This window comes from Hippoglossus stenolepis, chromosome 18 (assembly GCF_022539355.2).
Source record: "Hippoglossus stenolepis isolate QCI-W04-F060 chromosome 18, HSTE1.2, whole genome shotgun sequence".
NCBI lineage: Eukaryota > Metazoa > Chordata > Actinopteri > Pleuronectiformes > Pleuronectidae > Hippoglossus > Hippoglossus stenolepis.
The window spans coordinates 15,787,672-15,800,392 of NC_061500.1; the positions used below are offsets into that span (position 1 = coordinate 15,787,672).

General features: G+C 38.5%; 1 protein-coding gene across 3 annotated transcripts; it reads left to right on the forward strand.

The window, feature by feature from the left end:
* Positions 1-842: 842 nt before the first annotated feature.
* On the forward strand, positions 843-9,288 carry LOC118098048 (GRAM domain-containing protein 2B). 3 transcript variants are annotated; one of them, XM_035141459.2, is made up of 14 exons: positions 845-1,091; positions 1,501-1,617; positions 3,562-3,649; positions 3,735-3,804; positions 3,909-4,012; positions 4,119-4,214; positions 4,295-4,366; positions 5,704-5,784; positions 5,969-6,080; positions 6,481-6,597; positions 7,402-7,495; positions 7,662-7,766; positions 7,925-8,009; positions 8,396-9,288. In XM_035141459.2, exons 1-14 carry the CDS (start codon positions 1,003-1,005, stop codon positions 8,432-8,434), a joined length of 1,269 nt encoding a protein of 422 aa, XP_034997350.1. In that variant the 5' UTR covers positions 845-1,002; the 3' UTR covers positions 8,435-9,288. The 3 variants fall into 3 exon arrangements, with proteins under 3 accessions (XP_034997353.1, XP_034997352.1, XP_034997350.1); XM_035141462.2 differs by lacking the exon at positions 6,481-6,597 and having other exon boundaries at positions 843-1,091; XM_035141461.2 differs by lacking the exon at positions 1,501-1,617 and having other exon boundaries at positions 844-1,091.
* Positions 9,289-12,721: the final 3,433 nt, after the last annotated feature.

Below are 12,721 nucleotides of genomic sequence, written 5' to 3' on the forward strand. Positions count from 1 at the left end.
TATAAAACTTGACTAGGGCCATTCTGCTGCATAATCAGTATTTTTACTCACATGCTGCCAGTGATGCAGGAAGTAAAAATGTAAGTAAAAGTCATACATTAAAAATATTATCAGTAAAATTACTTTTAGGTATTCAAGTATCACACTTGTTTTGTAGAAGATTTGCCCCTAAAAATCGTAAAGTGAAATGTAACTAGTTCCTATACGTGGTACAAAACATTAATACAATACAATATTTCTAACTGGGCTGTAGTAAGGTAAAGGTGTAGTGTAGCAGAGAGAACACAGTACTTCAGTAAATGTACTAAGTTACTTTCCACTACTGCTCCTTGCTGACTATACTTTGTGTTTTGACAGTGTGATACTGTCTGCTTCTTCCATCGTTTCCAGGGTCACCTGAGGGTAAAATCCAGACTGTATATAAATCTCACCTGAAATGTACTCACAATAAATCCTTTACACTCTGCTGCCCCCTGCTGGGCGTCTCTCTAAAATGCCCTCTGCTGTAATAGAAATAGTAACAAAGTTGTTCATGATTCCAGGGTCCATGAGTTTTAAAGAAGTAGACCAGCAGCTTTAGTGCTAAACTGAGTGAACCTGACACCGGCTCATTTCTGCTTTCTACGGTGGAGAGGTTTTTACGCACATATTTTACGCACAATCCAACCTTGTAATAGCTGTGTGTGTTTTGGATATTACGTTTCCCCTCTTGACCTGTTCTATAACCGGGAATTACTTTCATCACTGAACACTTTGCAGCATGATTGAAGCTCCAGCAGAGGTCGGCTCCTTCCCTCTTCTTCTTCCTGATGTTGTTCCCTGGTGCGCCCTCCCCCTTTTCCCGGCTCCTCCTCTGTCTCCCTCGGGCTCGTCGACGAGCGATTCCCAAACTTTCCGTGTTCCAGCTTCCTGGAGCTCTTGTGTTCTTTCCTTCTGTGGAGCAGGGTGGCCCAGTGGTGACCGATGCTGGAACCCGTGCAATATAAATGAAGTGTGCAACAGATGGTAGAGATGACCGAGCCGGCGGACAGACCTCTGACCCCGTTATCCACTCCCGAGCAACTCCTCAACAGGGACTCCCGGGGGAATCGGTGAGTGTGGGTGAGATGGAGAGGAAGGGCCTGGCCTGCTGTCCCGCCACAGAGGAGGCCACACAGGCCTAATGCATTGTGGTTGTTGGCATGGATCTTATTTTAAGGGCCGTGCTGATAGATTAATGGATGAATGTGATGTGTACGTGGCACTGGATAGAACCAGACAGGCTTTATTTGCATTTAGAGAAATCCAGGCAAAACCTTTCCCATGAAGTTTTAGTAATGCACGCTACTCTGCTTTGGCTGTTGCATGGAGAGCTGTGTGGGGTTTCGTTTCACTCCACTCCTGCAAAAATTGGATGTGTCACAACAAGTTGGACAATGTGTGTGTGTGAGTGTGTTTTCAAGGTGAGTCATTGCAGGAGGAGAAGAGAAGAGAACAGTGTTTGTGTTGAAATGTGTCCAGGGCTGAGGTGGAGAATGGAGGAGAGAGGTGGAGAGGAAGGTTACCTACAGACCTCCAGCTGTGTGTGGACGCAGAGTCAGACCCCTCAGAGAGCAAGAGGAAACCAGCCAGCCTGAGGTGCAGCAGGTTATATTGTCCTCTGTGGAATATCATATAATATACTGCTAACACTTGACTCAACAACGCTGTTGAGGAGCAGTGAAGTTCTGACACAGTATAATGTTGTGGTCAGATGGTATAATGGCTTTTCTAAGTGTTTATCAATGTGCAATATTAGTCAGCAATCACAATTTCTCCTAAATATCTGTGTTCTACTATATTCTCATTCATTCTGCTTAAACACCAGCCTTGACTCTTTATGAGGCTTATCAGTGTAGGGCAATACTACTGCTGCTGCTGCTGCTACTTCTAATACTACTACTACTAATACTACTAATACTACTTATAATGATAATAATGTGCCTGTCAAGACACTGGAGGATCCTTACAGATACAACAACAATCTGAAAACAGCAAAATGTCAGGACATCATCAAAACAATATGCAATAAACACAATACATAGACTAATCTGCTTGGTAAATACATTATATTTTTTTATCTGTGTTATAAACAATTATTAAAAGTTCCCTGCTCATAAATGTGAAATAGCAGGGTGGAAGTCAAGTGTTACCAGTTAATCTGATAAACCCAGTATAACCAAAAGGACCTGTTGATAAATCTTTTGGTCTATTGACAGAAAATTTATATAATATAGATCTTTTAAGGTAAAAAGTCTGAAATATTTTCATTCCAGCTTCTCCAATGTGAGCATTTCCTGCTTTTCTCTGTTTTATAATAATATAATATTATATAAATTAAAATGTCTTCTTTGATATTGGATTAATTAGGATATTGGTCTATTAATTAGGATTTTGAATTGTTGGATAGACAAAAAACTATGTAGTCACTGTGACTTCACCAAACATTGAATCAATCTGTTGAGAAATCAGCAGATTAGTTGTTAGGTGCACGCCTTATGTAAAAACTAAATATTTGTATGTGCAAAGAGAAACTGGATTCACTGCAGATTATTGAATGTAACTTCTAATTAAACCTCAACTCTCTGAAGTATTACTTGAGTTGCTTAGACATAAAAACACATTGCATCATTCAGTTCAATTCAAAAACTTAATTCATACAAAGGGAAACAAGCGAGTTTGCAGACAAAAGTGAACACATGACATTCAATTTAGACACACATCAAAAACAATCTAAAATACCAATGTGACAGAGAGAGAAAGAGTTGAAGTAAATGTTTGGAATCTAATGGAATCCTTGCACATATTATTACACGTCTGTACACACAGGGTAAAGTGACCATTCCATCAGACTTCCTCTGATTTGTTTTACAATCAGGTGACTTCAAGCAAATTCCTCAAGGCATCGGCTCATAGAGAAAATCATGTGTTACTGTGAGGTCACTGAGAATCTCATGTTTTCACTGCTGAGGACTCATTCAGGATTAGCTGTGTGTGCGGGTTTTGTGTTTTGTCAATAGTTCACACACACGCACACACACACACACACACACACACACACACACACACACACACACACACACACACCCTTTGCAAACTGCTCTTATCTCTTTGATAGCAGATAGATCAAAAAGTGCAATTTAAACATTATTATACCATCAAATAACCCAAACTAAATAAATATCTACAGATGTTGGTCTTAGGATCCTCTCAGAATGACATCAGGTGTAGTTTTTCACCTTCTAACTGCAGCACAACTCTATAATCCCTCATAACTACTTGATACCTGCATGACTGAAGAGCTGTCTACAGATTCTGCTGTTGCTGTGTAAGCGGCTCTTGTATAACCACAGGTGACTCGTGCAGAGTCACATGAAGGACGTGTGATTGTAGAGTCTGTGTGGATCAGTAGAAGCAAGTGTTCGTGTGTTATCCTGAGCTGTGACTCCTCTGAAGCCGTTGCTGTTAGAGTTGCTGCTGCATGTCGTCCTCAGCTGTTTCTATGCTATACTTAACCCCAAACACTGACCTTTTATTTGCCAGAGTGAAACCTGTGGAGCAGCTTTCACCAATGCTGAGCACGAGCGACTTGGAAACCAAGTTTGAAAGGAAGAAATCGCCGCCCATTCAGGTAGGGACATGAATTTTCACCAAACATTGATGGATTTTTACACATTTTTGCAAAAATCGTACAAATAAAATGTCTTTATTTTCAGTTATCGAAGACAAATACCCACTATCACAAATTATTCAAGGACGTCAGCAAAGATGAGTTGCTCAAACAAAGTAGGTGTGAGATGAAACATTTACCTTGATGTGAAAAGCACAGAAATCTGATTAGATTCGGTCAGATTGCTAATCTTAACGTGAGGTTGTGCGTGTGTCGACAGGTTACACGTGTGCCTTGCAGAAAGACATGTTATATCAGGGCAAAATGTTTGTCTCTGATAACTGGATCTGCTTCCACTCCAAAGTCTTTGGCAGAGACACCAAGGTACGAATTAGAAAAGTCATTTGTCTCCAGCACCAGCTCATGTTGCATGTGGCTGAATTCTCTCACTGTGACAATTACCTGAGATTAAAAATCCTATTTTCTCCAGATCTCAATCCCAGCGATGTCTGTGACATTCATCAAAAAAACCAAAACCGCATTATTAGTGCCAAACGCCCTTGTGATTGAAACTACAAGTGACCAGGTAAGAGGACTGTGGAGACTATCAGTTTCAATCCCATTTGACATAAACAGGAAAGTGATTGTAAACTTCTGTTTTCCCAGCATGTGTTTGTGTCCTTCCTGTCTCGAAACACCACCTACAAACTGCTCAAATCCATCTGCATTCATCCCGAGGTAAGTGACATCTAATATAAAACACTCCTTCATCGTAATGGGACTCAGTATCTTCTCATTAGAGCTTGGATGAAAGTAAACATGGCGACTGAATCGGAGAAGCCTTCAACAGCGAAATGAGACAACTCTGTGCTCGTCTCAGAAATTAGATGAGATTAACTCAAAATACTGAAAGAACAAAGTTGTAACATAATGATGATAACATTGCAAAAATAAAGTTATAATATTACGGGAATAAAGTTGTAATATCACAAGAATGACGTTGTAATATTATGAGCTTTAAGTCCTAATATTGCGAGAATGAAGTCATAATATTACAAGTATAAAGTTGTATAAGTACGATGATAAAGTTGTATTACTACGAGTATAAAGTCGTATTATTACAAATATAAAGTTATAACATTAAGAGAATGTATTAATATCACGAGAATACAAACGTAATATTATCAAAATAAAGTTGTAATATTACCAGAATAAATTATGACTTTTTCTCGTATTATTTCAGCTTCATTCTCAAAATCTCAGAATTCTTTTTATCATCAGTGTGTCTCCAATACTCCGTCATACTCTATCTCAAGCAAATGAAAACCATAAAAAAAAAATACACAGTGAAAATGAACATAATAAATCCATTGAGTGCTGCTATAAAAGGGTGAGATCTGATTGTATTGTAAATCAAGACCTTCACCAGGGCTATTCAGCTTCAATAGCAAGTGGGCCATAAAGAAAAATCACTATGGGTTTATGGGCCACACAGAATAACTAGTGACTGGCACTTTAATCTGGTATCAGGTAACATGAGGTGTTTTCTGACAGGTCCATACCCACACATTCTTATGGGCCATAGAAATATTCAAAAGAAATATTCAAAAGGTTTAAAAGGTCCTTCACATCTACAGCAGGACTCTAGTGCCCAACTGTGCACTAACAGCAAAGGTAGCAAGTCAGTGATCAGCACAGTCAAATATTTACTCAGGATTTATTGGAGAGAAAAAGAAACAGCTAAGAGACGAGTGAATATTGCACGTACATTCCCCCTACAGCTATTTCCTAGTAGCTAATAATTTGTCAGTGGTGTGTTTACGGCTTCTTTATTACTTAACCTTGTTATTAAAAAAGAACACATTTTTATTTTCTTCATGAATAGCAAAACAACAAATGTTCAATATATTGATTTTGCACTTAAATCAGTCTTTAAACCTTAAAGAAATAATGTGACATTTATTGTGATAATTATTGGTAACAACTGATGTGATTATTTTATTCTTGATATCATTTTGGGCCATATCACCAAGTTGTATATTCTGCACACTGAAATGTGTTCCCTGTGGCTGCAGGTGGAAAAGACTTGTAACAGCCCCGTCCCGTCTTCCTGTGAAAACAGCTTCAGAGTCAGCAGCTCGTCGTCTCTTCCGCTGGTCAGTCAGGGGTCTGTCCGTCCATTTTACTGGAATGTTTTCACTGGACATATTCATTGTACATGAGAAGATTGTTTTTAAAGTTTCCATTGTGATATAAGATCTATAGAAATGCCCTGCTCTCGTGTTATACAATAGCCTCTCAGTATGTGGCGTCCATTTTACTGTATGGTTTTTCCTGCAGGACTTTTCCAGAGACTTCTCTGACCTGGATGGGGTGGTGCAGCAGCGACGACAGGAGATGATGGAGAGCAGCAGCTCCGGTTCTCAAACTCCAGATTATGACAAAATAACTGGTGTGTGTGCTTCATTCTCAGCCCTCTGTGTAAACGCACCACCTTTACAAAGCTGCTATTTACTTAACCATAATCTACTATGCACATTTCGTTTTTCTGCTCTATGAATGTGCTCAGGGTGTCCGCTGTCGCTGTGGCTTCAGCCAAAGTGAAATTTGAGCCACGGAGGCTTCGCTTTTTGTTATTGTGAAGACAGTTGACACGGAAAACAGCGACGACCCCATTGAATAATAAATTAAATCCTCCGCTTATTGTTTCTGCCGTTCATGATAAGTAGCCAGCCTTTTCCTTCTCACACAGGGAACATGTTGATGTTTCAGGATGTTTGGGACTGTTAATATTTACTCTGGCTCGAGGTAGGCGGCTGCAGTCATGAGTTCCCCTCTGTTTACTTGAGCAGATTTCAGCGGCCTCCCAGGCTCATTTCTGAGTGCGGTGAAGAGCGGAGAGGTTTCAGTCCACGCAGACATTCACCTTCAGACCCCAGGCCAAAAACACAGACCTCCACTCAACAACGGTACTTTAACAACTGGATGTGTCTGAGTCAAAGGAAGCTTTGTTTCTGCCTCTGTAGTCATGAGTTTTACTTTTCACCAGAAGGAATTCAGTATCAACAGAAATATCGAGAATAATGAATATATGAATCATTCACTTTTTATGTATGTTTAAAGAAGTGCTTTGACTTTATGGTAAATAATATTTATTAGCTTTTTTAGCTTAGCTTAGCATCAGGACTGTGGTGGTAAAAAGCCTGTTGATTGGCCACTTTGCACGTAATTGGCCAAATTGCATATAGATGTATTGAGATCAGATACATGTACCATGTAAACAGAAATGTTCTGCTGACTATTTACATTAAATAGGCAAAATATCCATTTGAAATATTCAAATATTTTTTACCGTACAGTAACTGAAAATATCCCCATAAAAATACATATTTGTATTCACTAAATCCAGATCATTATCTAAATCTGCACCACTACATATGCCAGATTTTTTTTTTTAAGATGTAAAAAAATTTCCCCTTTTCACAATGATGTAAAAGTGAAAAAAGTCCTGGATATGCCCCCTTACTCAAATCCTCTCAAAAGGTTCACATGTCCCACCCTTCCAAGTTTCAAGAAAATCAGGTCAGAAGTTTTTTAGTAATCCTGCTAACACTCAAACAGCAGGGGGTGATATGTTTTGAGACAGAGAAAGTTCCCAAAATGTGCACTTTTCTTTATTGTTGCACCCAATAAAATTGTTTCTAAAATGTAAAATGCAGTTTTAGTATATCTACTAAATCTATTTTCCTCTGTTTTTTCTTTTCGATTTATAGGGTCAGCCAAGCCAACCCAACGAGTAGTCACGCTCAATGACAAATCCTCTCAGCCCAAGTCGTTACAGGCCATCCTCCTAATCTATTTGGTGTTGTGAGTGGCCTTTCATTATGTGGAATATGAGAAGCCCGGTTTGTCTGACAGGACAATTGTTAGACTTCCATTTCCATAACTTGGGGGCGTGTCAGCGGTTGTTCTGTGAGAAATGTCAGAGTTTGAATGTTCATCTCTTTCTCTCTGTGTTTGTGTGTGTGAGCAGAGTTACTGTTCTCGTCTTGTCCTCCTGTTACATGGCTTTCAAGATTGTGGCTCTCGAGCATCGTTTGAACTCCTTGGTTTCCATTGGGGAACACATCAGAAACGAGTAAGAGCTTGACCCACCGAAGATTTCAGTGTAGAGCGTTGTTCTCCAGACATCAGATTATATCACGTTCCCAAATGCACTCACACTGCTTCATTTCATCTGGTTAGTGCAACCCCACACATTGTTTGGTCTGTGATTTAGTGCAAATCTATTCGCAGAAATGCAGTGAGCCACAGGTCCCAGGATCAAGTGAATGCTGAGGTCTATGGAGAACTGTCCACCAACCTGTTCAAGCTAGAAAAGGTTTGTCCGATTTGCACTCGAACATCTTTGATATTTTATGATCAGAAAATCCTTAATTGTATTTGTAGATTTCCATAAATGTGATTGGACCATTGAGTCAAAGTAGGTGTGATCTCTGACTAAAAAGTCAATGACTGACGAACAAAGCGTTGATCGCTATCAAACATGGCTATTCACAGAAATGTGATTTGGCAAACTCTCAATCAGATAAGATAAGATAAGCTAATCAGCTGCTGGTGGTAGCTTCATATTTAGCATACAGATAAGAGTGTGGCATCCACCTTCTCATCTAACTCAGCAAGAAAGTTGTATTTATGGACGTCTCCATAGTATTTAAGAGTAATTTAATATGGTGTTAATATAAATGTATATTTTTTTCATCCTAGATTCAAAGAAACCTGCGGAAGCTACTTGAAGAGACTTGAAGAAGACTGTTGTCTGTTGGTCTGCACAGAGGCTTTATCTTTTATTAGACGTGATGGGCAAACTCATAGACTGTATATTAAGATGAACGTGTTTCCACTTCCTCTCTCTATCCAAAGTATCTCAGATACAAAATCTGCCATCTTGCGCATTTGGAGCAAGAGTCTGAAGGTTAGTGATCAGGGAATGGAGCCGTGGTAACGAGGTCCCGCTGATACACGCGCTCAACCAATCACAAGTCAGCCTCAGCTTCACCACATTTAAAAGCATCAAATAACTTAACTAAAACCAAACATGTGAAAAGAACTACCTTCTTTGACTTTTAAGATTGACCCATATCACATCCACTAACATGGAGGAGGCAGGGTTTATGATCTATACTGCAGTCAGCCATCAGGTGGCGATCTACCTGCTTTGGCTTCACTATTGGGGAGCAGTCATGTCATCCATCTTCATACACAGCAACCACAGGCTGACCTCTGTAGATCAGATTAGGCAGTAGATCTGATGCCAAAGCCCGGACAGCTCATTCAGAAAGTTTTCTCAAACTGGTGTGAACGTCATCTTAAATTGTGCAATATCTTTCCCTTTCCACTCAGGACTATTTTATGCTAGAGGTGAAAAGCGTGTTAGTGTGTGCCAGTGTTAGTGAAGTGACATTTTGAAGCCTATGTGTAGCACTTATGTGAGCGCTTTGATTTTACATTTCACAAGAGTAGGATTTAGTTTTTAAGAGGGTATCTGGGTGTAAAGGTCGTATATGACTGGTTTTACAAACATTTCAGAAAAGGTCAACTTGTGCTGTTTTAATGTTCTTTAGTTTTAACCTTGTTGCCAATAAATTATATTTATGTTATTTGATGAGTGTTTGTTTATCTTTTAATAACATTCATGGCCATTAGTGTATTTTACATTTACATTGTGTGGTATTTGGAACCTGAAATTCACTGTCACTGTAAAAGGTTTAAATATTTTATGCAAATAGAGCAGATTTTCAGATTGTAAATATGGATTTTTTTACTCAAACTATTAACACTGATTGTTAATGGCCAGCTCTGTATTCATTACAAAATACAGGTTTATTCGTTTACATGATTGCCGTCAATCACTCCCGTAGCGAAGAGGCTCAACTCTGGAGGTGTGAGAACCGTTTGTTTTACATGTAGATCCCAGATAGTGCCTTGCTACATCACATGACAAATACACAGAGCTGAAATAAATAGCTCTTATACACCGCTTTTTAATACAAAGAAGGGCCCTGTTAGTTTTCAAAGCCAACTTTATTGTCAATTCTGCCATATGTACAGGACATAGACATTACATTACATTACATTACAAAAAACTAAAAAAGGTGAAATTACAACAAAAAAGGACAACTTAGTTAACATCAATTAACATTTACAATGGAGGAATGAAGGATTATGACCCATTCTTTAATGGGTGAAATGTTATTAATAACAATAATAATTATAATACAAGATGCACTTCTGCCAAATTGTGGAGAAAGAAATTATCTGATCATGATCCAGAACATAAAAGTTAATCACGGTCACTCTCTCACGTGATGTAACTCGTGAGTTCAGCAGCAGAAATAATTCAGAAGGCTGCACTAACACTTTGTCATCATGCGGCAGGACATTGACTCGGACACACTGCACAACACAATCAATCAATCAATCAAATGTTATTTGTATAGCCTGTAATGGCAGATTTTGCATTTGTGTAATGTTTAATAGAAGAACAGATATGTATTTAGAAGAAGTAGATAACAAATGTGTTTTCTGTGACTTAACTACGGAAGTTGCAGAAGGAAGTGTTTATGGCCCCCACATGTGTGTCTTAGCAAATGCTTCACTGCAGGGGTGTTACTTAGTGTGTCTGATAGAGATGGGTGAGGGGAACTCTGCATTGTATACAGGACTGGGGTCTTTTGATGTTGTAAATGAAGATAGAGGATCTCTGAGACAGATTGTCTCACACCAGAGGTCACACCAGGGGTCTGGGACGGAGATCTGAGACAGGAACTCTGCCCAACCTGGTCAGACATCAAGAGGCTGAAGAATACCTTTTGGCTCCTCGCAGGGAGGGGCTTCTGATTGTATAAGTGAAGTGATTCTCCTATGCTCTGTGCTCATTCTATACACGTTACACTAGGTGGCTGTGTGGGGTGAGCCCACCTGCAGGTGTTAGAATTGAACTTTCCGAGAGACAATGTTATGTGTGTATTATTATACAATAGAGTATCATTATTAAACAGAAACTGCCACCACAAGCCCAATTCACAAATCCCAATTTGTCTCATAGGGCTTAAGAAGGTGCGACATCATCTGTCATTAACCATCAACAGCAGTAAGGAAAACCAGCCCGAAAAAAAACAGGGGGGAAATTGTCTGATATAGATGAAGGGAGCAACACTGACGATTGAAATAGAGAAGTTATCCACGATCCAGCATCACAATCTCTGAGGAGAGGAGCCACCAGAGACAAACAAGAGTTAGAATGACACTCACTATTGGGTACATACCTTTGCCAAGGAGATATGCACCCAATTTAAATTTAATCAAGCCACACCAAATTCCATACACCAATAGATACCAGTAAAAGTGTGCTTGGTTTCTTTCAGAAAGATAATTGCATTAATTAATGAGAAATTGACAAATATTTTGCAAATGTTATTTCTTGCAATGGAAAACAAGAAAAAAAGACCTGTATCTACCCCATAATTTCATCCACCTAAAAGGGGTTCTTAAGTGGTAAAGTAGTTTTTACGTAATCCTCAAATAGATGCACAAGCAACCTCCCAACTAGAAGAGGCTGCAGCAAAGTGAGAGAAAAGCTTCACTAATGAAAAATCAAACAGTTTGTTGAAATCAGTGGATCACAGCCTTGAAGTATTTACTGCAAGTTATTTTAATTCAATACTTTGCAGAAAATTAGATTAAATTAATTAAATTATTTCAGTAAATACTTTTTTTCTTAATTAGATATTTTGATGACTATATTTGATTTACATTTGAAATAATAATGTTATGAATAATAACTAAATATTATATAATGTTATTAATGCTATTTAATTATATGTTTAAAAGTCTTTAAAACTCACTAACTGAATGCACCTGTTCTCTCCCCACTGGGAAGAGACAAATCTAATATAATAATAATAAATAACAACACAGTGGAATGTTAGTCAGCTTTCCCTTGAATGCCAGCGAGCACGGTGTGTCGCAGCTCGCTCTTCCTAGCTCTACTGGAGGTGCTAGCGAGGGGCTACTAGCGCTATCTGAAGATGACACACTCGGGCTCGGAGACCGCAGGACATTAAACGCTGTACAGCCTTTCAGATCCATTGTGTGGAGACATAGCACAGAAGCATTTATAATTAAAGCCCTCAAAAAGCCAATTCATTTGCCTGAAAAATAATTATAATAACAAGATAAATGAAAAAAAAAAAAAATATTAAACTTCAAAGAAATAATGAAAAAGAAAAAATAAATAAATATATATATATATATATATATATATATATATTATTATTATAATAATAATAATTGTTTAGATGACACTCATCTCAATTTGAAGTTGATCTGATGAAAGCCCTGGGACAAGTTCGTCAAAGTAAAAATGTGAAAAATGGCCAAAATGGCCACTAAATGCAAAATGGCGGGCTTCCTGTTGCTTTTTTCAAAGTGCACCTCTAGACTTTTTTGTTTGTCTGGTCATGATACACCTGTGTATCGATTTTTGTGAAGATCGGTCAATGTGAACGCGTTCCAGGGGGCGGGGGGCGCTGTTGAGCCATTTTGCCACGCCCATTTAAAATTACTCCATAATACGTAAATTTTCACCACTTTCTAATTTTCTGCAAACTTTGGTAACTATTTGAGCATGTTAAAGCCCTCAAAAAGCCAATTCATTTGCCTGAAAAAAATAAAAAAAAATAATCCTTACAATTTCAATAGGGCCTCCCACTGTCTCCTACTGTTCGGTGCTCGGGTCCTAATTAATAGTCGAATCCTTATTATTATCTCTCTACTAACACTATATGTGCAGTATTACTTCCATATCACTTACTGCTATCATCATGGTCATTACAACCTTCTATAGCCCACAATACTATGCTTTAGCATAAGTTTACTGTTTTAAGTAACTTATTTTTATTTCATTTTTACATAGTGATGTTAAAGTAACCTGGGATCTGATCTGACATATGAACTCATCAGCACCTCTCATATAACACAGTGTACTACAGTGTGTAAACATGCAAACAGAAGCAGGAGCATTAAAAACAA